Raw genomic sequence first — 25,801 nt, 5'->3', positions numbered from 1 at the left:
TTCAGCCTCCCGAATAGCTGGGATTACAGGCGTGTGCCTTCATGCCCAGCTAATTTTTGTATTTTTACTAGAGACAGGGTTTCGCTGTGTTGGCCAGGCTGGTCTCAAACTCCTGGCCTCAAGTGATCCGCCTAGCATGGCCTCCTAAAGTGCTGGAATTACAGGCGTGAGCTCTCTGCACCTGGGCTGGCAATAGGAATTTTTGAGCTCCATTATAATCTTATGGGACCACCATCATATATGTGGTCCATCCTTGACCACAATGTTGTTAGGCAGTACATGACTGTAGTCAGAGTGGCCTTTGTGTTGTTTGCCCGTTGCACCTAAAGAGTCTTTGGAACAAAACCAGTAAATAACAACATTTGTTACATCCAATTGAATCTAAGATTTTTGAGTCATGCTTGATATTTTTATTGACAGTACATGAACAATTTCAATAATTCTTAAATTTTATTTATTTTTAATAAATAATAACTATGATATGTAATGTGATATTTTGATCTATGTATACATTATAGAAAATATTCAATCAAGATAACTAACATACATCACCTCACTGACTTTTTTTTTGTGGTGAGAATATTGAAAATCTATTTTTTTTTTTTTTGGCATTTTGAAACATAGAATACATTATTAATTGTGGTCAACATACAGTGCAATAGATCACCAAAACTTACTCTTCCAGGCCGGGCGTGGTGGCTCATGCCTAAAATCCCAGCACTTTGGGAGGCTGAGGGGGAGCAGATCACCTGAGTTCAGGAGTTTGAGACCAGCCTGGCTAACATGGTGAAATCCCATTTCTACTAAAAATACAAAAAATTAGCCGGGCGTGATGGCGTGCCCCTCTAATCCCAGCTACTCGGGAAGCTGAGGTAGAAGAATTGCTTGAACCTGGGAGGCGGAGGTTGCAGTGGGCCAAGATCGTACCATTGCACTGCAGCTTGGGCAACAAGAACGAAACTCTATCTCAAAACAAACAAACAAACAAAAAACAAAAACTTTCTTTCCCAGTCTAACTGAAACTTTATACCTTTTGAGCAACAACTTTCCTTTCCCCATTCCTCTTCCTCCCCACCGCCCATTTTAACCACCTGTCTACTCTCTGTTTCTAAGAGATCAACTTTTTCAGATTCCACATAAGTACAATATTTTTCTTTCTGTGCCTAGCTTATTTCAATTAGCATAATGTCCTCCGGTTCCATCCATGTTGTCAAGAATTACAGAATTTTCTTACCTTTTAAAGCTGAATAGTATTCCATTGTAGTTTATAAACCACATTGTATTTATCGATTCATCTGTTGATGAACACCTAGATTGCTTCCGTATCTTGGATATTGTGGACAATACTGAAATGAACATGGGAGTGCAGACAGAATCCCAAGCCATGATTTTAACCACTCTACTTTCTGTACCTGTTGTAGATGCTCCTTTTTTTTTCTCTAAACCTCTGTCTTGTACAAATATTGGCCATTAAGGAAAAAAGTAGTGGATCTTTTCTTCTAAGCATTTGTTGCTTTATAGTTTACAAAGAGAGTCCAGAATTTAAACCTAAGCCATCTAAGCTTCTGAATAGCTTATACTGAAGCAAGAATACTAGGAGTTTTAAAGACACTAGTTCTTCCCAGCTATGCTACTATTAGATTAGTATAATTTATTAAAGTAGCTAGAGAGAAATATCCCAATGGCACTCTTTAAGCACAGTAAAGCCAGTGGAAACTGCCCAATTTTATTTCTTATTTTTTTAATTTACTTTTTTTTCCATTCATTGATGGATTGATGGATAACAAATACAGAACAAATGATTTAAATTTTGTGGTATATATGCACAATGCCCATTTTAAATCGACCATAAAACTTAAACAATTTTTTTTTAGTGTCTTTATGAGTACAAGTAGTTTCGGGCTACATGGATGAATTGCATAGTGGTGAAGTCTGGGATAGCGCACCCATCACCCAAGTAGTGTGCATTGTACCTAATAGGTGATTTTTGTCCTTTACCCTCCTCCCACCCTCCCCCTTTCTGAGTCTCCAGTGTCCATTATACCACTCTGTATGCCTTTGCATACCCATAGCTTAACTCCCACTTAAAACTAAGAACATGCAGTAGTTGCTTTTCCATTCCTGAGTTATGTCACTTAGAATAATGGCCTCTAGCTCCATCCAAGTTGCTGCAAAATACATTATTTTGTTCTTTTTTATGGCTGAGCCGTATTTCATGGTATATGTGTGTGTGTGTGTGTGTGTGTGTGTGTGTGTGGGTGTATTTATTTTCTTTATCCTCTCATTCATTGATGGGCACTTAGGTTGGTTCCATATCTTTGCAATTGTGAGTTGTGCTGTAATAAACAGATAAACATACGAGTGCAGGTGTCTTTTTGATGTGATTACTTCTTTTCCTTTGGGTAGAACTCAGTAGTGGGATTGCTGAATCGAATGGTAGATCCACTTTTAGTTCTTTAAGAAATCTCCATACTATTTTCCATAGAGGCTGTACAAATTTACATTCCCACCAGCAGTATATAAACATTCTCTTTTCACCACATCCATGATAACATCTATTGTTTATTGACATTTTAATAATGGCAGTTTTGGCTGGGGTTAGGTGGTATTTCATTGTGGTTTTAATTTGCATTTCCCTGATGATTAGTATTTTGAGCACTTTTTAATATGTTTGTTGGCCATTAGTATGTCTTCTTTTCAGAAGTGTCTTTTCATGTCATTTGCCTACTTTCTGATGGGATCATTTGCTTTTTTCTTGCTGATTCGACTTCCTTGTAGAAACTGGATATTAGTCCTTTGTTGGCTGCATAATTTGCAAATGTTTTCTCCCATTCTGTAGGTTATGTTTACTCTGATGATTTTTTTTTTGGCTCTGCAGAAGCTTTTTCATTCAGTTATGTCTCATTTCTTTCTTTATTTATTTTTAATTTATTTTTATTTATTATTATTATACTTTAGGTATATCTCCCAGTGCTATCCCTCCCCCCTCCCCCCACCCCACAACAGTCCCTAGAGTGTGATGTTCCCCTTCCTGTGTCCATGTGTTCTCATTGTTCAACTCCCACCTATGAGTGAGAATATGCGGTGTTTGGTTTTTTGTTCTTGCGATAGTTTACTGAGAATGATGATTTCCAATTTCATCCATGTCCCTACAAAGGACATGAACTCATCCTTTTTTATGGCTGCATAGTATTCCATGGTGTATATGTGCCACATTTTCTTAATCCAGTCTATCATTGTTGGACATTTGGGTTGGTTCCAAGTCTTTGCTATTGTGAATAATGCCGCAATAAACATACGTGTGCCTGTGTCTTTATAGCAGCATGATTTATAGTCCTTTGGGTATATACCCAGTAATGGGATCGCTGGGTCAAATGGTATTTCTAGTTCTAGATCCCTGAGGAATCGCCACACTGACTTCTACAATGGTTGAACTAGTTTATAGTCCCACCAACAGTGTAAAAGTGTTCCTATTTCTCCACATCCTCTCCAGCACCTGTTGTTTCCTGATTTTTTAATGATTGCCATTCTAACTGGTGTGAGATGGTATCTCATTGTGGTTTTGATTTGCATTTCTCTGATGGCCACTGATGGTGAGCATTTTTTCATGTGTTTTTTGGCTGCATAAATGTCTTCTTTTGAGAAGTGTCTCTTCATGTCCTTTGCCCACTTTTTGATGGGGTTGTTTGTTTTTTTCTTGTAAATTTGTTGGAGTTCATTGTAGATTCTGGATATTAGCCCTTTGTCAGATGAGTAGGTTGCGAAAACTTTCTCCCATTTTGTAGGTTGCCTGTTCACTCTGATGGTAGTTTCTTTTGCTGTGCAGAAGCTCTTTAGATTAATTAGATCCCATTTGTCAATTTTGGCTTTTGTTGCCATTGCTTTTGGTGTTTTAGACATGAAGTCCTTGCCCATGCCTATGTCCTGAATGGTAATGCCTAGGTTTTCTTCTAGGGTTTTTATGGTTTTAGGTCTAACGTTTAAGTCTTTAATCCATCTTGAATTGATTTTTGTATAAGGTGTAAGGAAGGGATCCAGTTTCAGCTTTCTACATATGGCTGGCCAGTTTTCCCAGCACCGTTTATTAAATAGGGAATCCTTTCCCCATTGCTTGTTTTTCTCAGGTTTGTCAAAGATCAGATAGTTGTAGATATGCGGCATTATTTCTGAGGGCTCTGTTCTGTTCCATTGATCTATATCTCTGTTTTGGTACCAGTACCATGCTGTTTTGGTTACTGTAGCCTTGTAGTATAGTTTGAAGTCAGGTAGTGTGATGCCTCCAGCTTTGTTCTTTTGGCTTAGGATTGACTTGGCGATGCGGGCTCTTTTTTGGTTCCATATGAACTTTAAAGTAGTTTTTTCCAATTCTGTGAAGAAAATCATTGGTAGCTTGATGGGGATGGCATTGAATCTGTAAATTACCTTGGGCAGTATGGCAATTTTCATGATATTGATTCTTCCTACCCATGAGCATGGAATGTTCTTCCATTTGTTTGTATCCTCTTTTATTTCCTTGAGCAGTGGTTTGTAGTTCTCCTTGAAGAGGTCCTTCACATCCCTTGTAAGTTGGATTCCTAGGTATTTTATTCTCTTTGAAGCAATTGTGAATGGGAGTTCACTCATGATTTGGCTCTCTGTTTGTCTGTTATTGGTGTATAAGAATGCTTGTGATTTTTGTACATTGATTTTGTATCCTGAGACTTTGCTGAAGTTGCTTATCAGCTTAAGGAGACTTTGGGCTGAGACAATGGGGTTTTCTAGATATACCATCATGTCATCTGCAAACAGGGACAATTTGACTTCCTCTTTTCGTAATTGAATACCCGTTATTTCCTTCTCCTGCCTAATTGCCCTGGCCAGAACTTCCAACACTATGTTGAATAGGAGTGATGAGAGAGGGCATCCCTGTCTTGTGCCAGTTTTCAAAGGGAATGCTTCCAGTTTTTGCCCATTCAGTATGATATTGGCTGTGGGTTTGTCACAGATAGCTCTTATGATTTTGAGATACGTCCCATCAATACCTAATTTATTACGAGTTTTTAGCATGAAGGTTGTTGAATTTTGTCAAAGACCTTTTCTGCATCTATTGAGATAATCATGTGGTTTTTGTCTTTGGTTCTGTTTATATGCTGGATTACATTTATTGATTTGCATATATTGAACCAGCCTTGCATCCCAGGGATGAAGCCCACTTGATCATGGTGGATAAGCTTTTTGATGTGCTGCTGGATTTGGTTTGCCAGTATTTTATTGAGGATTTTTGCATCAATGTTCATCAAGGATATTGGTCTAAAATTCTCTTTTTTGGTTGTGTCTCTGCCCAGCCTTGGTATCAGGATGATGCTGGCCTCATAAAATGAGTTAGGGAGGATTCCCTCTTTTTCTATTGATTGGAATAGTTTCAGAAGGAATGGTACCAGTTCCTCCTTGTACCTCTGGTAGAATTCGGCTGTGAATCCATCTGGTCCTGGACTCTTTTTTGGTTGGTAAGCTATTGATTATTGCCACAATTTCAGCTCCTGTTACTGGTCTATTCAGAGATTCAACTTCTTCCTGGTTTAGTCTTGGGAAAGTGTATGTGTCGAGGAATTTATCCATTTCTTCTAGATTTTCTAGTTTATTTGCATTGAGGTATTTGTAATATTCTCTGATGGTAGTTTGTATTTCTGTGGGATCAGTGGTGATATCCCCTTTATCATTTTTTATTGCATCTATTTGATTCTTCTCTCTTTTTTTCTTTATTAGTCTTGCTAGCGGTCTATCAATTTTGTTGATCCTTTCAAAAAACCAGCTCCTGGCTTCATTAATTTTTTGAAGAGTTTTTTTTGTCTCTATTTCCTTCAGTTCTGCTCTGATTTTAGTTATTTCTTGCCTTCTGCTAGCTTTTGAATGTGTTTGCTCTTGCTTTTCTAGTTCTTTTAATTGTGATGTTAGGGTGTCAATTTTGGATCTTTCCTGCTTTCTCTTGTGGGCATTTAGTGCTATAAATTTTCCTCTACACACTGCTTTGAATGCATCCCAGAGATTCTGGTATGTTGTGTCTTGGTTCTCGTTGGTTTCAAAGAACATCTTTATTTCTGCCTTCATTTCGTTATATACCCAGTAGTCATTCAGGAGCAGGTTGTTCAGTTTCCATGTAGTTGAGCAGTTTTGAGTGAGTTTCTTAATCCTGAGTTCTAGCTTGATTGCACTGTGATCCGAGAGATAGTTTGTTATAATTTCTGTTCTTTTACATTTGCTGAGGAGAGCTTTACTTCCAACTATGTGGTCAATTTTGGAATAGGTGTGGTGTAGTGCTGAAAAACATGTATATTCTGTTGATTTGGGGTGTAGAGTTCTGTAGATGTCTATTAGGTCCTCTTGGTGCAGAGCTGAGTTCAATTTCTGGGTATCCTTGTTGACTTTCTGTCTCGTTGATCTGTCTAATGTTGACAGTGGGGTGTTGAAGTCTCCCATTATTAATGTGTGGGAGTCTAAGTCTCTTTGTAGGTCACTCAGGACTTGCTTTATGAATATGGGTGCTCCTGTATTGGGTGCATATATATTTAGGATAGTTAGCTCTTCTTGTTGAATTGATCCCTTTACCATTATGTAATGGCCTGCTTTGTCTCTTTTGATCTTTGTTGGTTTAAAGTCTATTTTATCAGATACTAAGATTGCAACCCCTGCCTTTTTTTGTTTTCCATTTGCTTGGTAGATCTTCCTCCATCCTTTTATTTTGAGCCTATTTGTGTCTGCACGTGAGATGGGTTTCCTGAATACAGCACACTGATGGGTCTTGACTCTTTATCCAATTTGCCAGTCTGTGTCTTTTAATTGGGGCATTTAGTCCATTTACATTTAAAGTTAATACTGTTATGTGTGAATTTGATCCTGTCATTATGATGTTAGCTGGTTATTTTGCTCGTTAGTTGATGCAGTCTCTTCCTAGTCTCAATGGTCCTTACATTTTGGCATGATTTTGCAGTGGCTGGTACCAGTTGTGCCTTTCCATGTTTAGTGCTTCCTTCAGGAGCTCTTTTAGGGCAGGCCTGGTGGTGACAAAATCTCTCAGCATTTGCTTGTCTGTAAAGTATTTTATTTCTCCTTCACTTATGAAGCTTAGTGTGGCTGGATATGCAATTCTGGGTTGAAAATTCTTTTCTTTAAGAGTGTTGAATATTGGCCCCCACTCTCTTCTGGCTTGTAGAGTTTCTGCCGAGAGATCTGCTGTTAGTCTGATGGGCTTCCCTTTGAGGGTAACCCGACCTTTCTCTCTGGCTGCCCTTAACGTTTTTTCCTTCATTTCAACTTTGGTGAATCTGACAATTATGTGTCTTGGAGTTGCTCTTCTCAAGGAGTATCTTTGTGGCGTTGTCTGTATTTCCTGAATCTGAATGTTGGCCTGCCTTGCTAGATTGGTGAAGTTCTCCTGGATAATATCCTGCAGAGTGTTTTCCAACTTGGTTCCATTCTCCCCGTCACTTTCAGGTACACCAATCAGACGTAGATTTGGTCTTTTCACATAGTCCCATATTTCTTGGAGGCTTTGCTCATTTCTTTTTATTCTTTTTTCTCTAAACTTCCCTTCTTGCTTCATTTCATTCATTTCATCTTCCAGGGCTGATACCCTTTCTTCCATTTGATCGCATCGGCTTCTGAGGCTTCTTGCATTCTTCACGTAGTTCTTGAGCCTTGGTTTTCAGCTCCATCAGCTCCTTTAAGCACTTCTCTGTATTGGTTATTCTAGTTATACATTCTTCTAAATTTTTTTCAAAGTTTTCAACTTCTTTGCCTTTGGTTTGAATATCCTCCCGTAGCTCGGAGTAATTTGATTGTCTGAAGCCTTCTTCTCTCAGCTCGTCAAAGTCATTCTCCGTCCAGCTTTGTTCCGTTGCTGGTGAGGAACTGCGTTCCTTAGGAGGAGGAGAGGTGCTCTGCTTTTTAGAGTTTCCAGTTTTTCTGCTCTGTTTTTTCCCCATCTTTGTGGTTTTATCTAGTTTTGGTCTTTGATTAGGGTGATGTACAGATGGGTTTTTGGTGCGGGTGTCCTTTCTGTTTGTTAGTTTTCCTTCTAACAGACAGGACCCTCAGCTGCAGGTCTGTTGGAGTACCCGGCCGTGTGAGGTGTGAGTCTGCCCCCGCTGGGGGGTGCCTCCCAGTTAGGCTGCTCGGGGGTCAGGGGTCAGGGACCCACTTGAGGAGGCAGTCTGCCAGTTCTCAGATCTCCGGCTGCGTGCTGGGAGAACCACTGCTCTCTTCAAAGCTGTCAGACAAGGACATTTAAGTCTGCAGAGGTTATTGCTGTCTTTTTGTTTGTCTGTGCCCTGCCCCCAGAGGTGGAGCCTACAGAGGCAGGCAGGCCTCTTTGAGCTGTGGTGGGCTCCACCCAGTTCGAGCTTCGGGGCTGCTTTGTTTACCTAAGCAAGGCTGGGCAATGGCGGGCGCCCCTCCCCCAGCCTCGCTGCCGCCTTGCAGTTTGATCTCAGACTGATGAGCTAGCAATCAGCGAGACTCCATGGGCATAGGACCCTCTGAGCCAGGTGCGGGATACAATCTCCTGGTGCGCCATTTTTTAAGCCTGTCGGAAAAGCGCAGTATTCAGGTGGGAGTGACCCGATTTTCCAGGTGCCCTCTGTCACCCCTTTCTTTGACCAGGAAAGGGAACTCCCTGACCCCTTGCGCTTCCCGAGTGAGGCAATGCCTTGCCCTTCTTCGGCTCGCACACGGTGCGCGCACCCACTGACCTGCGCCCACTCTCTGGCACTCCCTAGCGAGATGAACCCAGTACCTCAGATGGAAATGCAGAAATCACCCGTCTTCTGCGTCGCTCACGCTGGGAGCTGTAGACCAGAGCTGTTCCTATTCGGCCATCTTGGCTCCTCCCCCCCTATTTATTTATTTTTATTGCATTTGCTTTTAGGGGTCTTGGCCATAAATTCTTTGCCTACACCAATGTCCAGAAGAGTTTTTTTCCTAGGTTTTCTTCTAGAATTTTTATGGCTTTAGGTATTAGATTTAAGTCTTTAATCCATTTGGAATTAATTTTTGTATAGGGTGAGAGATAGGGATTCAGTTTCATTCTTCTGCATGTGGCTGTCTAATTTTCTCAGTGGTGTTTATTGAATAGAATGTCCTTTTCCCAATTTATGTTTTTGTGTGCTTCTTGAATATCAGTTGGTTGTATTTAGCTTTATTTTTGGTTTCTTTATTCTCTTCCTTTGGTCTATATATCTACTTTTATACCAGTATCATGCTGTTTTGGTTACTATATCTTTTTTTTTTTTTTTTTTTGAGACAAAGTCTCACTGTGTCACCCAGGCTGGAGTGCAGTGAGGCAATCACAGCTCACTGCACCCCTGACCTCCCAGACTCCAGTGCTTCTCCCACCTCAGCCTCCCGAGTAGCTGGGACTACAGGTGCACGCCATCATGCCCAGCTAATTTTTGTATTTTTTGTAGAGACAAGGTTTCGCCATGTTGCCCAAGCTGGTTCCAACTCCTGGGCTCAAGTAGTTCTCCTGACTCGGCCTCCCAAAATGCTGGGATTGCAGGCATGAGCCACTGCACCCTGCCTACTATATCCTTATAGTATAGTTTGAAGACAGGTAATGTGATGCCTCCAGATTTGTTCTTTTTGCTTAGGATTGCTCACAAAGCTATTTTGATTATAATTCATTATTCAGCGAGAAGAGTTTATAATAGGTGATTTATTTAGTTAAAGGAAGAAAGTTTAAGGAATCATTAAGGAGATAATAGACCTTGTCAATAAGCAAGCATTGAAATAACTGATAATTATTCATTAACCAGATAAAAAGAAGGATAAAATAAAAAAAGCCCACATTTTCCTCAATGCATGATGGTGATATGTGGTCTGTGGCATGTACTTGTATCAAGGTCATTCCTGGCATTTTCAAACTATATTATTTAAAAACACACACACAAAAAAACAAAAACAGCTGTTAGGACAGAAACACCACTCAGAGTAGCTTAAGCAATGAAGAAGATTTATTGGCCTATAGTTGGGAAGAACAGGAATGGAGTGGGTTTTAACTAAATGGTATAGAGATTCTAATTATGTTGTCAGGACTCTCTCATTACCGCCTAGCTCTGATTCCCTCTTTCTGTAGATCCTCTTCTCATGTAGATGGCTTTCTTCCAAGTGGTGGTGATGATGGTGGTGTTAGAGGGAGCTTTGTGAGGAGGAAGACATAGTGACAGAAAGTTTCAGAATTAAGTCATTCCAAATGAAAGTGAGAACTTTCTTCCCCTAAAGGCCTTCTCCTCTGAAATAGCCCTGTAAGTAATTTATTCTTTGTTTAATCAACTGTTTCCTCCATAGCCTTTATCACAGATTATCTCTTTTATTTATGTGCTTACCTGATTATTGTTTTTCCTTCCAACTACAAGGTAAAATTCAGTAACTGTGCCTATTCGTTTCATTACTGTAGCCCCAGCATCTAGTAGGCACTCAGGAAATAGTAAGCAGCAAATATATAAAATTCCAGGAAGGGACTCAGATCCTCCTTGAGCCATTTGTCATTACTGTGGTCTGCAGGGTAGGGTACTGTGATTGATATACCTACTAGAATCTCATGGAATAGGGAAATGGATTTACCATAGGTAATGGAGATACCATTAGCTAAAGGAATTGGGAAAAGATGCTGAGCAAACAACAACAAAAAATATCTGTCTACCATATATGTTTTATGTCCTTTAAGCACAGTTTCATATTTTACCCAACTGCCTAGTCTGATGTGTAAGATTATGCAGATTCTGCACTGCGTGAAGGTGCTTGCTGAGGGGACAGAGCGTGGGCTAAAATCCAGCCCAGAGCTCCACTTACAGAGCTTCCTTTTTCCAGGAGGCACTCTGTTTTTAATTTTGTACACATTTGGATGGTCTCTGTGTATGGTATCCCTGGTTGAGTATCCATCTCTCCATCTAAACTTCTGAATAGCTTATACCGAAGTAAGAATACTAGGAGCAAAAGTATGACCTGGATGTGTCTGTGCATCTGGATCCCACTGGCCAGTTCAGTGTTGACTATGTGCTTAGCCATGTTCTGCATATATTCTGAGAGATGACTGATCTTGGGAAATTCTGAGATGACTGGTCTTGGGAAATTCCCCCTTGTTTTCTTTCTCTCCTCTCTATTTTTCTACCTAGTTTTGCTATTTGGTCAGGTTTTCAAAGCACAGATTTTGAGCTTTCTGAACTTTAGACTGGCTGAATGGTGACACTGTCATCTCTCTTTCTTGTTTACCTACATTCCTCTGCATTTCCATTTTGATCATCCTGATAATTCTGCATCAGGAGGGAAGTTTCCTATCACTGGTCCTCCTGTGGAATAGACCTGTCTTATAGCTCAATCCCTTTGGGGTTTGTTTTGCATTTTGTTTGATTAAAGATCTACTGGGGCAGTGAAATACTCACTACTTTTTAAAAAGGTAAATGAGTTGAAGGAACAGATACCCACTCAGTCTAACTCATGTGAGGCTGCAGGGAATCTCCTAAGTTCCAGATGTATAGCTCAGCCTTTCGTTACCTGGAAGGCTCTCTGCCCTTTTCTCTCTTTCTGGGACTACATCGTTTTATCTCTGCTTCACTCTGGCCATTGGTTTCATTAATCTGATTTTCTTTAAACACCAACTTTCTGTCTATACTGGCCAGCCTATAAGTGGCAAAAATGGGAACTAGTGCTTAATCTACTCGTTGGAGTCTCAGTGCAAGTCCACAGGAAGTCTGCACCATAATCATCACATGGAAAAGTTAAAAATAAAAAAGATTTATGGGCCTCAAACACAGACATTCTGAGTCAGTGGGTCTGGTGTCCTGGAATCTGTATTTTAAAAATGTTCCTCAGAAGGAATTCCCAGATCCCAGACCCCTCTATAATCACAAGATAGAGGAAAGGAAAGTGAGTGAGTGATGGAATTGATGAACCAGGCCCTAACACCCACTTATGTCCTACATAGCCCCTTCTCTTTCTCCCTTTGCCACTCCTTGCTATTGATCTTCCTATCCAGAGAGGAGATGGATATTCTAAGACATTAGAAACAAATACTGAGGAATATAGTAGTTTTCATTAAAACCAGAAATAGCAGCAGCAAGTCTCAGTCTAGCTTGGCAGGAACGCAGTCCAGTTAGGTTTTGGGGCCACCCATCCCTTATCAAATCAGTGCCATTTTTTTGGTCTTAGATGCTCTTGGAAGTATAAGACAGGCCTAGGTGTTTCTGAGAAACACCTGATAGCTTGGAAAGCCTTGCCAGCTATGGCAGCAATTGTCAGGTTTTCTTCCTGGTCAGGTGGTGGGTGACCTTGCAGCTTCAGTGCCCATCACTCTTTGATGTGCCACAGTTATGCGTTTGTGTCTCTTAGTTCAAAGTCTTCAAAGAGACTCTAGTTACTGAATGGCCAGCCAGTCAGGGGTCTTACCCTGGGATTATGGGCCAGAGCAGACTGAGAACTATGAATGGACAGAGCAGGACATAAATAAGTGCATTACAAGCTTTCTTCTGGCTGGTTTGCAAATGGAGGTTTAAGTGAATATTTGTAATTTCTTTTTAGTTTTGTTATTCCTAAATGAAAGAAGGTTTATATTCCTAAATCAATTGTAATGAGTTTTTATATCTCAGAACTACAAATATGACTCCAGCCTCATTTTATATGTGAAATAAATGCCCTATATAGTATTCAGGATACCTACCAAGTGTTTTTATAGTAAACATCATCCTTGTCTCTTCATATCTTAATAATAAAATGTATATTATATTAAGTTGTAAATAAAGTAATATGGTTTATTATTTAATGTTTAAAGTATAATGCCATATATCTTACTTTTGTTGTGTACTGACATATACATAGGGTATATCAATTTGATTCTGAGTCCTTGCAATAGTAATAAAAGCCATTACTTTATTTAAAACATTTGTCCACTGTGGGATTTCAGAGGCAGTTGAAGACCTTACGTGGATATTGATCACATAAAGTATGCAAAGATAAGAAATACTTTTAACCAAGATTGAGCACAAAAATAGCTCTGTATTATATTTCTGTACACAAAGCAGTTATATGGCACAGAACAGTTATGTTTTAAGCCCACAAAGTACAGTATCAGTACTTTAGGGTTGGTTTAAGAACATGTGTGTTTAATACCTTTATAAGAATTTAAGTATCTATCTTGATACTGAAACTATCTTGTTTCTCTGATTTTTAAAAATTATTTTATTTTTCCAGATCCAGTCCTTCTGTGGAACTTGTGAACATCTTTTATTAGTGGAAATATTTTCTACACAATGAAGTCAACAACTTAATTTAAACCAGTGTTTGTGCGGTTCTGATTCATCTGCTGTGGTTCCCGAAGCTTGAGATCTAAGGAGTACAGGGTCTTTTGTGATGACAATATGACTAATAGTAAAGGAAGATCTATTACCGATAAAACAAGTTGTGGTCCAAGTAGTGGAGGAGGTTTTGTAGACTGGACTTTACGTTTAAACACAATTCAATCCGACAAGTTTTTAAATTTACTCTTGAGTATGGTTCCAGTGATTTACCAGAAAAACCAAGAAGACAGGCACAAAAAAGCAAACGGCATTTGGCAAGATGGATTATCAACTGCAGTACAGACTTTTAGTAATAGATCTGAGCAACACATGGAGTATCACAGTTTCTCAGAGCAGTCTTTTCATGCCAATAATGGGCACGCATCATCAAGCTGCAGCCAAAAGTATGATGACTATGCCAATTATAATTACTGTGATGGAAGGGAGACTTCAGAAACCACTGCCATGTTACAAGATGAAGATATATCTAGTGATGGTGATGAAGATGCTATTGTAGAAGTGACCCCAAAATTACCGAAGGAATCCAGTGGCATCATGGCCTTGCAAATACTTGTGCCCTTTTTGCTAGCTGGTTTTGGAACAGTTTCAGCTGGCATGGTACTGGATATAGTACAGGTGGGTTTTCATCTTTGTTTAACTTTACTGTCTTTTTTTGTTATTCCATTTCTGTTTAAAATGCTTTATGTAGGTTACTACTCTCAAACATTCACTTTAGATTTAATTTATCCCTTGGTAAAATGAACAGATGCTGACTCTGGGAGAGAATCTATTTCTAGGTGGGAGTTTTTCTTTTTTCCCCTTTAGAAATTCTGAAAGAATAGTTATTCTGACTGTAAAGTAACTCTTCTCTACAGACCTCAAAAGAGCTTGGTTAAAAGAAAATCTTCCCAAAATGTTATATTTAAATACTTTCTTACTTTTAAAATAAAAATTAATATATACTCATTAAAATGAATTCAAACATTAGAGGGTATTAAATAAAACATGAAGTTTCTCCTATTCCTTATCTCCAAATCAAAACTCTCCTCCTCTCCAGAGATTACCATTGTGAAGTGTTCGTTGTATACACTTGCAGGCTTTTTTCTGTGCTTACATATATACATATGAGAGTTTTTTCAAAAATAAAAATAAAATGTTGCATATATTTTTCTGCAACTTATTTTCATTGCTTAATAATACATCTCTCCAAATTGGTACACAAAGATTTTCTGCATTTTAAACTGAGTGCATGATATTCCATTGTGTGTATATACCAAAATTTATTTACTCATTCTTCCTTGTTGGTGCTGTAATAACTATCCTTATAAGTATAAGGATATATATTCATATACTTATACTAATGTTTTCATAGGATAGATTTAAAAACAGCATTGTTGGATATTAGGGTATGAATTAATATCTATGTTTAAAATTTTGTAGATACTGTCAAGTCGCATTCCAAAAAATTTGTACCAATTTATACTCCTACTGTCAAAATATAAGTACTTTTATTTTTTCATGTCCCTATCAACATTGGGTATTTATTTTATTTTATTTTTTTTTGAGACAGGGTCTCGCTCTGTGGCCTAGTTCACTACACCCTCAACCTCCTGGGCTCAAGTAACCCTCCCACCTCAGCCTCTTGAGTAGCTGGTACTACAGGCGCACTACACCTCACTAATTAAAAAAAATTTTTTTTTAGAGACAAGGTCTTGCTGTGTTGCCCAGGTGGGTCTCAAACTCCTGGGCTCAAGTAATCCTCCCACCTTGGCCTTTCCAAAGTGCTAGGATTACAGGTGTGTACCACTGTACCCAGCCAACATTGGGTCTTCTTGATCTTTTTCATATTTGCCAAATGGCAGGAAAATGTTATCATGTTTTAATTAACATTATTATTAATGTTTAGCATATTGTCAATGTTTGTTGGCCATTCTTTTTCTGTGAATTATTTTTTGTATCTTCTATTTATTTTTAAAATTTATGTGCTACTTATTGATTTGTAGGTATTCTCTTTTTTTTTTTTTGTGATTCTCCTGCCTCAGCCTCCTGAGTAGCTGGGACCACAGGCTCACGCTACCATGCCTGGCTAATTTTTGTATTTTTAGTAGAGATGTTGGTTAGGCTGGTCTCGAGCTCCTGACCTCAAGTGATCCGCCTGCCTCTGCCTCCCAAAGTGCTGGGATTACAGGCGTGACCCACCATGTCTAGCTGATTTATAGGTGTTCTTAATGCCTTGTGGTTACCAAATACCTATTATATAATTATCTTTCTAAAGTAATAAGTTGCCAAAATGTGACATTTTGTTCTGTCAGTTTTTGTTTATCAGTCATAGAAAGGTTGCCTCTGGGAAAGTATTAGATATATTATCCTGTAATGTGCTCCTATCTTTCATTGTTTGTTCCCTAAAGGAACCTCAGGTTATTTGTGATTCTAAGATGCTATTCAAGAGGTAACATTTTTATCTAAATGGAAAATGTACATAAATAGAAACATTTTTCCACCATCAGTTGGAGAAAGGATATGAGAGGAACTGTATTGCAGTACATTAAAGTTTTAAATAGATAATAATGCCAAAGAGAGAGCAAACCTACATCCACTTGAAATATAATTGTTTTAAGTTCTTATAGTAGTATCACAGCTGCGACAATAAATAGGCTGGTTTTGGTTGGGATTTTTTCTTGAGATACCAATTATTCTGAAGAAACACTCAGTATTTAACTATAGAATGGTAGCATCTATAGGACTAAGGTGTTAGAGTACAGCTTAGCAGAATGTTTATATAGCTCATTATGTATCTGGAGTAATGACTTACTTCCTGATACTGAGAGAACAGCACATATATAATTGGAAAAAGTTCCTTTTATGATTTTATGAACTTTTATAGTGCTAGCCCTAAGGACTTTATAATGTTAAACTTTAGTGTTAAACATTGTAGAAACATAATATAATTTTTTTTTTTTTTTTTTTTGAGATGGAGTCTCACTCTTTCACCCAGGCTGGACTGCAGTGGCGCTATCTCGGCTCGCTGCAAACTCTGCCTCCCAGGTTCACGCCATTCTCGTGCCTCAGCCTCCCAAGTAGCTGGGACTACAGGCGCCCGCCACCGCGCCTGGCTAATTTTTTGTATTTTTAGTAGAGATGGGGTTTCACCATGTTAGCCAGGATGGTCTTGATCTCCTGACCTCGTGATCCGCCTGTCTTGGCCTCCCAAAGTGCTGGGATTATAGGCGTGAGCCACCGCGCCCGGCCGATATAAATATTTTTAAAGAGTTTATTTGAATGTGCTCTTTTAAAGTTTTTAATTGAAATGTAATACATCTAGAGTATACAAAATAAAAAATAGAGACTCAGTGAATTTTCGTAATATAAACAACCATATAACTATCAACCAGCTCAAGAAATATAATTTTGCCAGTACTGCTTCTTTAGTCCTCCTTGTGCCTTCTTCCAATTGCTGCCCTTTTTGTCCCCATCACCAAAGGTGATCACTAATCTGATTATCTGGTAAGCACCTCTTTGCTTGTCTTTATAAGTGTGTATCCCTAAACAACATAGTTTGGTTTTACTTGACTCTTTTTAAACTATATAATGGAAATATAGAACATGTTTTTTTGTGTGTGTGTGGCTTTTTTTCCCTCAACATTTTATGAATTTCATGAAACTATAGTTTATTTCCATTGCTGGATAGCAACCCATTATATGAATATAGTGTACCACAATTTATCTATTCTGCTACGAATGGACATTGGGAGGAATGGTGCTTCCAGACTCTTTTTTTTTTGAGACAGAGTTTCACTCTTGTTGCCCTGGCTGGAGTGCAATGGTGCAGTCTCGCCTCACTGCAACCTCCGCCTCCCAGGTTCAAGCAATTCTCCTGCCTCAGCCTGCCGAGTAGCTGGGATTACAGGCATGTGCCACCACACCTGGCTAATTTTGTAGTTTTAGTAGAGATGGGGTTTCTCCATGTGGGTCAGGCTGGTCTTGAACTCCCGACCTCAGGTGATCCGCCTGCCTCAGCCTCCCAAAATGCTGGGATTACAGGCGTGAGCCACCGCACTCGGCTGCTTCCAGACTCTTGATGCACATATACATGAATTTCTTTTGGGTATATATGTAGAGATGGAATTTCCAGGTCTTAGGATATGGAGATACTCAAATTTAGTAGATGTCATATGATTTTCCACATTGGTTGTACCAATTTACAGTCTAATTAGCAGAATATGAGAGATCTCAATACTCTATATTCTTATTTCTACTTGGAATCAGTAGTCTTTTTATTTTTAGAAATTCTGGCACATGTGGAGTGGTACCTCACTGTGGTTTTAATGGAGATTTCTGTGATAACTAATTATGTATATTTGGATATTACTGGTAAAGCTTTTTTTGTCCATCTTTCTATTTGTTTTTCTTATAGATTTATGGGAGCTGTTATTTGTTTTTCATATAGATTTGTAGGAGTTATATTTTGGATATGAGCCATTTAGTGCTATATATTTAAAACATCTTTTCTCTCCTCTGTGGCAGAAGTTCTTAATTTTGAAATAGTTCTTTTCCTCCTGCTTTTTCATAGTTTGTGTTTTATGTCTCTTGTCTAAGAAATCTTTCCGTACCCTGTGGTAATTAAGATATTCTATTACATTACTTTGTTGAAGCTTTGTTGTTTTGCTCTTACATTTAGATCATTCCCTCCCTGGAATGGATTTTTGTGTAGAGTATGAAATGGGGCTTATGTTTGGTTACTGGTTTCTTGAGGTTTTCTATTTCTTCATGGTTCAATAGTTGTATGTGTCCAGAATTTATCCTTGTTGCGTGTTTTCCAATTTGTTCACGTATAGTTGTTCATAATAGTCTTTGATGATTCTTTGTATTTTTGTGGTCTCAGTTGTTATGAATCCTTTTTCATTTCTAATTTTACTTATTTGGGACTTCTCTCTTTTTTTTCGTAGTCTAGCTAAAAGTTTGTTGATTTTGTTATCTTTTCAAAAAATAACTTTTTGTTTCATTGATCTGTATTTTTTAGTCTGAATTTCATTATTTCTGCTCTGATCTTTATTTCTTTTCTTCTACTAATTTCGGGTTTGAATTGTTCTTGCTTTTCTAGTTCCTTGGGGTGCATTGTTAAGTTGTTTATTTGAAGTCTTTCTATTTTTTTTTTTTTTTTTTGTGATGAAGTCTCGCTCTGTCGCCCAGGCTGGAGTGCAGTGGCATGATCTCGGCTCACTGCAAGCTCCGCCTCCCGGGTTCACACCATTCTCCCACCTCAGCCTCCTGAGTAGCTGGGACTACAGGCGCCCGCCACCCCGCCTGGCTAATTTTTTGTACTTTTAGTAGAGATGGAGTTTCACCGTGTTAGCCAGGATGGTCTCGATCTCCTGACCTCGTGATCCACCCGCCTTGGCCTCCCAAAGTGCTAGGATTACAGGCGTGAGCCACCACGCCCGGCTTCTGTTTTTTGGCATAGTATTTATTGTTATAAACTTTCCTCTTAATACTGCTATTGCTGTATTCCATAGATTTTGGCATGTTGTATTTTCATTTTCATTTGTTTCTAGAAAATTTTAAATTTTAAATTTCCTTCTTAATTTCTTCATTTCATTGGTCACTCAGGAGCATGTGGTTTAATTTCTGTATGTTTGTGTAATTTCTGAGGTTCATCTTATTGATTCTAGTCTTATTCCATTGTGCTCTGCAGCGAGACTTGATATGATATCTACTTTTTTGAATTTGTGGAGAATATTTTGTGGCTTAAGATATAATCTATTCTGGTAGAATGTTCCGCATGCTGATGAAAAGAATGTATCTTCTGTAGCAGTTGGGTGAAATGTTCTCTAAATATCAGTTAGACCTGTTTGGTCTAATGTGTGGTTTAACTCCAGTGTTTCTTTGTTGATTTTCTGTCTGACTGATCTGTTCATTATTGAGAGTGGAGTGTTGAAGTCCCCTACTATTATTGTATTGTAGTCTGTCTCTCTCTCTTTAGATTTATAAATGTTTGCTTTATATACTTAGAAGCTCTGGTGTTGGGTGGATATATATATATAATTGTTATGTATTCTTGCTGAATTGACCCCTTTATCATTATATAGTGGTCTCTTTTTCTCTTTTACTGTCTTTGATTTGTAGTCTATTCTATCTAGTATAAATATAGCTATTCTTTGCTCTTTTCTTGGTTTCTAGTTTCATGGAATATATTTTTCTACTGCTTCACCTCCAGTCTAGGTGTGTCTTTATAGATGAAGTGGGTTTCTTGTAGGCAGAAACCTGGGTCTTGTTTCTTTACCCATGTAGCCACTCTATGCCTTTTCATTGGAGAATTGAGTAATTTACATTCAGTATTATTATTGATAAGTAAGGACTTACAACTGACATTTTGTTGCTTATTTTCTACCTGTTTTGTAACTCTTCCTTTCTTACTGGCTTCCTCTCTGATTCCTTTGTGATTTTTCTCTAGTTGCATGTTTTAATTTGCTGCTTTTTATTTTTAGTGAATAAGTTATAGATTTTTACACTGTGGTTACCATAAGGCTTAACAAAAAATCTTATAATATTATTTTAAAGAGATGATAACTTATCTTAGATCACAAAGAAAATAATAGAAACAAAAAACTAAGAAACTCTACACTTTAACTCCACCCCCTCCATTTTTGACCTTTGGTTATTCCAATTTTTACATTTTTATATTGCCTATCTCTTAACAGGTTGCTGTAGCTATTATTGTTTTTGATAGATTTGTGTTTTAGGCTTCATACTAGAGTTATGAGTGGATTGTACACCCTAATTACAGTATTAGAGTATTCTTGGTTTTGCTGTGCACTTAATTTTACCAGTGGATTTTATATCTTCAACTGTTTTCTTTTTGCACATTAGTGTCTTTTTCTTTCAGGTCAAAGAACTCCCTTTAGTATTTCTTATAAGACAAATCTAGAGGTGCTGAATTCTCCCAGCTTTTGTTTGTCTGGGAAAAACTTTCTCTCCTTCATATTTGAAGGATAGCTTTGCTGGATATAGTATTCTTGGATGGTAGCTTTTTTTTTTTTTCTTTTTAAATTTCTTTCAGCATTTTGAAAATGTTATTTCACCCCCTTCTGGCCTGTATGGTTTCTGCTGAAAAGTCTATTGCCAGATGACCTGGAGCTCCTTTACATGTTATTTCTTCTTTTTCTCTTGCTGCTTTTAGGATCTCTCTCTTTGACTTTTAAGAATTTATTATTATATGCCTTGGGGTAGTCTTATTTGGGTCAGATCTGGTGTCCTCTGACCTTATTGTATCTGGATATTTATAGCTTTCTCAAGTTTTGGGAAGTTTTCGGTTTTTATTGCTTTGAATAAGCTTTCTATCCCTTGCTCTTGCTCAACTCCCTCTTGAATACGAATAATTATTAGATTTGGTCTTTCAAGGTAGTTTTTTATAGCTTGTAGACAATCTTTGTTCCTTTTTTTCCTTCTTCTTTTTTTAAGAGACAGGGTTTCTTTCTCCCAGGCTGGAGCCCAGCTTCAAATTCCTGGGCTCAAGTGATCCTCCCACCTCAGTTCCTGAGTAGTTGGGACCACAGACATGTGACACCATACCCAGCTAATTCTTTTTTATTATTATTTCATTTTATTTTGAGACGGGGTCTCACTCTGTCGCCCAGGCTGGAGTGCAGTGGCACGATCTCAGCTTACTGCAAGCTCTGCTTCCTGGGTTCATGCCATTCTCCTACTTCAGCCTCCCTAGTAGCTGGGACTACAAGTGCCCACCACCACACCCGGCTAATTTTTTGTATTTTTAGTAGAGATGGGGTTTCACCGTGTTAGCCAGGATGGTCTCGATCTCCTGACCTTGTGATCCGCCCGCCTCGGCCTCCCAAAGTGCTGGGATTACAGGAGCGAGCCACTGTGCCCGGCCCATATCCAGCTAATTAAAAAAAAATTTTGTCGAGATGGAGTCTTGCTTTGTTGCGCAGGCTGTTTTTCTTTTTCTTTTTTTCTTCTCTGTGTATTTTCAAATAGCTCACCGACTCTTTCTTCTGCTTGATCCATTCTCCTGTTGAGAGCTTTCAATGAATTTATCAGTTCAGCAAATGTATTTCTTAGTTTTAAGATTTGTTTTCTTTTATTTTTATTATTTCAATCTCTTTGTTAAATTTCTCTGATAAATTTCTGCATTACTTTTCTTTGTCATCTTGAATGTTTAACAGAATTCTCTTTTAAATCCCAGCAAGACTTTTTGTAGATATAAATAAGATTATTCTAAAATTCATATCCAAAGGGAAAGAAAATAGGATAGTTGTAACAATTTTGAGACAGGAAAAATTTCAAGAATTATTATATAGTTAAATAATCCAGACTGGATGATATTAGAGGATGGATAGACACAGAGATCAATGCCACAGAATGGACAACCTAGAGAGAGAGACCCACACAAATACGTCCAACTAATTTTTGACAGAGGTGCCAAAGCAATTCAGTGGAGGAAAAAATAGCCTTTTCAGCAAATGGTGTTGGAGCAATTCAACATCCATAGGCAAACAAATAAATTTGACCTGAGTCTCGTGCTTTATAGAAAAATTAACTCAATATGGACCACACGCTTAAATATAAAAAGTAAATGATAAAACCTTTAGGGAAAAAACAGGAGAAAATCTCAGGATCTCAGACTAAACAGAGTTCTTAGACTTGACACCAAAAACATGATCCATAAAAAGAAAAATTATTAAATTGGATTTCATAAAAGAAACAGTTTACTCTGAACAACGCTAAAAGGATGAAAGACAAACTACAGAGTGGGAAAAAATATTTTCAAACCACCTATCTGACAAAGGATTGGTATATATAAGAACTCTTAAATCTCAACAGTTAAAAAAAAAAAATTAGAAAATTGGCAGAAGACCCAGAGCAGTTCACTGAGAACATATACAGATGGCAGATAAACACATGAAAAGAAGTTCAACATCATTAGCCATTAGAGAAATGCAAATGAAAACCACAATGAACTATCACTACACACCTATCAGAATGGCTAAAATAAAACATAGTGACAACACCGGATGGAGTTAGCATGTAGAGAAAGGATATCATGCATTGCTGATGGGAATATAAAGTGGTACAGCTGCTGTGGAAACACTTTTGCAGCTCTGTAAAAAAACAAACCCTAAATATTAACTACCATGTGACATAGCAACTGCATTCCTGGGCATTTATCCCCAGAGAATGCAGACTTATGTTCATACAAATCCTCTATAAGAATGGTTATGGTAGCATTATTCATGATGGCTAAGAACTGGATACAACCGAAGAGTCCTTCAACAGTTGAGGTAAACTTTGGTAAATACATATGATGGAATACTACTACCCAGCAACAAAAAGAAATAAACTGTTGACACATGCAACAACCTAGATGAATCTCCAGAGAATTATGCTGAGTGAAAAGTGAATCTTAAAATATTATAGATTGTATTACTTCATTCATACAAAATTCTCTGATTGATAAAATTATAGAAGTGGAGAACAGATTAGTGGTTGCCAGTGGTTAAGGAGGTATTAGTAGTGGAGAGAAATGGCTCTAAAAGAGAATTAGAAGAGATCCTTGTGGTGATGGAAATGTTCTATATCTTGACTGTATCAATGCCAATATCTTGGTTGTGATATTATACTGTAGTTTTACAAGATACCACTGGGGAAAAACAGGGTAAGGGTTACATGGGATCTCTCTGTATTAGTTTTTTATAACTGCATGTGAATCTCCGATTACTTCAAAATAAAAAGTTTAATTTAAAAGAAGTAATATGTGTACCTGGTTAAGCATATTTAAGCAGTATGAAAGAATAAGTGATGGAGAAAAAAGTCTGTCCTCTGCTGTATGCACCCTTACCCCGGGCCCTTCCTTAGAAATGACCGTTTTTTTTTGTTTTTGTTTTTGTTTTGTATCTCCTTCAACAGACATGAAATGCATGTATTTGCATTAATATATATATTTTCTAAAAAACAAAAACTAAGTAACACTCTATAATATTGCTCTTCACTTTGATCTTAATTTGTCTTAGAGCTCTTTCAATGTAGGTACACACAGATTTACCAAATTCTTCTCAGACAGATAATGCACTAATGTAAGGATGTATCATAATTAATCTGCCAAGTTACCTTATGAAGGGGATTTTAATTGCCTCAAATCTTTGGCTGTTATGAACAATGATGAAGAAGAGTCATTATATGGGTGTGTTTTTGAACTCATATGCAAGTTTGTTTATAGGTCTGATTCCTAGAAGTAGAATTCTGAGTCAAAATTTTGGTCATTTTACATTTGATAGGTATTATCAGATTCCACCAAAGAAGTTAAACCTTTACGTTTTCACAAGCAGTGCAAAAGAGTGCCTGCGTCCTTATACTCTTAACAAAAGTGTATTTTCCAACTTTTTGATCTTTACCAATCTCATCAGTGAAAATTTTTCACCTTTTCATTTGTATTTCTATAATTATGATTGAAGTTGGTCATTTTGTCATATGTTTAAAAGTGAATAGGTTTATTTTCAAACTAAGTTTAAATGACAATAAAAATTTTTTCCATATATAAGGATTTGGGGTATGTGGTTTTTTTAACTGCATAACCTTCTTTTACCAATTAAAAAATGTTCTCTGTCATTTTAAAGTTAGGAGTCTATAGATGTGTTCTTCAACTTATTATTTTGAATTTTCATTTTTGTTTATTCTTGTGGATTTAAACAGATTTTTAGGTTTTGAGTCTAGTATTTATGTAAGTAATCTGACATTATGTTTGACTTGTAGATATATACCTCAGTTTCTGCACTGATGCATGTGCAAAGTTAGGTATGACAAGAAGTCATACTTTAGGTCAGGTTCATAGCCCCAGAGCACATACTGGATCATGGTAAAATTTGTAAGTAAGTGAACATTATTTTTGGCACTAGCTGCTTCAGCATTCCCTCTCTGGACATTTTCTGCATTATGTCCTCTTGACAGGAAAATTAACTGATAATGCATCCTGGTCTTACAGCTAATAAACACTCAATTAATTACTATGTGCAGGCACAGTCCTGAGCGGAATCTTCTGAGGTGGTACAAGTATGTCCATATTTTAGTTGCAGAAAGTAAAGCATAATTTTGCCCAAATCACACAGTAAGTAGTAGAGTCAGAATTTCAGTGAAGGTGATCTGACTTTAGAACCCTTGCTGTTGACCCCTGTGCATACTACTTCATACTCTTCTCATAGTTCCCAGTTGTGTGTCAAGACACTCCAGGGTTACTGTGGGATATTTTAAGTTTTTGAGGGAAACACGATGTCTCCTGGATGCACTGTAGACTACTAGCTCATGGTGGCTTAACATTTCAACATTAGAGCACACTCCATTTCTTTGGTTGGTATGTCTTTGCAAAACTGGGTTTTCAGTAGTGCTGTGATAAAAAGCAAGAGTCACACAAAAATCAATATAAAACAGGAAATGAAGGTGATAGTTTCCAATTCCAACGTTTGAGAAGTTGTGCAGTGCCCAACAGGTACTTATATCCCATTAGTAAATAATTATGGTTGTAAAAAATGACATAAAATACTATTTTTTCTTTCAATTTACCTGTATAAGTTCTTCAAATGGTTACTAAAGTGTTAGGAAATAAATACTTACTAGGTTGTTCGGACCTAACTACTTAATACATAGCATTGTTAGGTATTCTTTTTGTCCTAAGGATGCTATGAAAATATTTCTCAGATACTAAGCATGCCGTGAACTGAGAAAGTTTGGGAACTTCTGCAAGCACATCAGGTTGTGTTAACTTTTTTTTTTCTTTTTTTTGAGATAGAATCTCGCCCTGTCACCCAGGCTGGAGTGCAATGGTGCAATCTCAGCTCACTGCAACTTCTGCCTCCTGGGTTCAGGCGATTCTCCTGCCTCGGCCTCCCAAGGAGCTGGGATTACAGGCACTTGCCACTATGCCAGCTAATTTTTGCAGAGATAGGGTTTCACCACGTTGGCCAGGCTGGTCTCGAGCTCCTGACCTCAAGTGATCCATCTGCCTCGGCCTTCCAGAGTGCTGGGATTACAGGCGTGAGCCACTGCCCAACCTGGTGTTAACTTTTGAATGATGAGGTACATAAATTTGGAAAGGAGAGCTTTGTATTTCATACAGGGTTGCAGCCTGCAAGGTGGCCATTCTGACAGTCTGGGAAGCATCGCCTCTAGTCAGAAGCCAGAAACAGACATTTCAAAGGAGGGGAAAAAGGAAATAGGAATTTATGCTGGGTGGGGTAGCCAAATGTACGTATTTAATATGCTATAAGAGGAGTCATGAGTATTTGTGAAAAGAGAAACGTGCATGTGCAGTGGAACTTCATACCCCTTCATGAGTCGCATGTAGACCGGCCAGAACCACTCTGTGATCCCTGGTCTCTTATCAGGAAGGAATGCTGGTCAGTTGTTTTGCTGAAACTGCAAAAGAGGGTGGGAGCAGTCAAGATCAGCAGTGGAGTCTTTTGAAAAGGTTGATTTCTGTTTAGCCCTTAGGG

At 38.0% G+C, this 25,801-nt stretch overlaps 1 protein-coding gene across 10 annotated transcripts in view; it reads left to right on the top strand.

Moving 5' to 3' along the window:
* SLC41A2 (solute carrier family 41 member 2) overlaps positions 1–25,801 on the top strand; it is a 156,589-nt gene that overhangs the window by 22,396 nt on the left and 108,392 nt on the right. For all 10 annotated transcript variants that reach the window (XR_010122687.1, XR_010122686.1, XM_054444307.2 and 7 more), the window contains exon 2: positions 13,219–13,940. Coding sequence is in view for 8 of the 10 variants with exons in the window: in XM_054444307.2 (XP_054300282.1) it covers positions 13,386–13,940 (555 nt within the window). In the remaining 2 variants the exon portion in view is untranslated. The remainder of the gene's footprint in view (positions 1–13,218; positions 13,941–25,801) is intronic.

This window comes from Pongo pygmaeus, chromosome 10 (genome assembly GCF_028885625.2).
Source record: "Pongo pygmaeus isolate AG05252 chromosome 10, NHGRI_mPonPyg2-v2.0_pri, whole genome shotgun sequence".
Classification (NCBI taxonomy): domain Eukaryota; kingdom Metazoa; phylum Chordata; class Mammalia; order Primates; family Hominidae; genus Pongo; species Pongo pygmaeus.
Note: the sequence above shows the minus strand (reverse complement) of the source record. Positions and strands in the feature narration are given on the sequence as shown.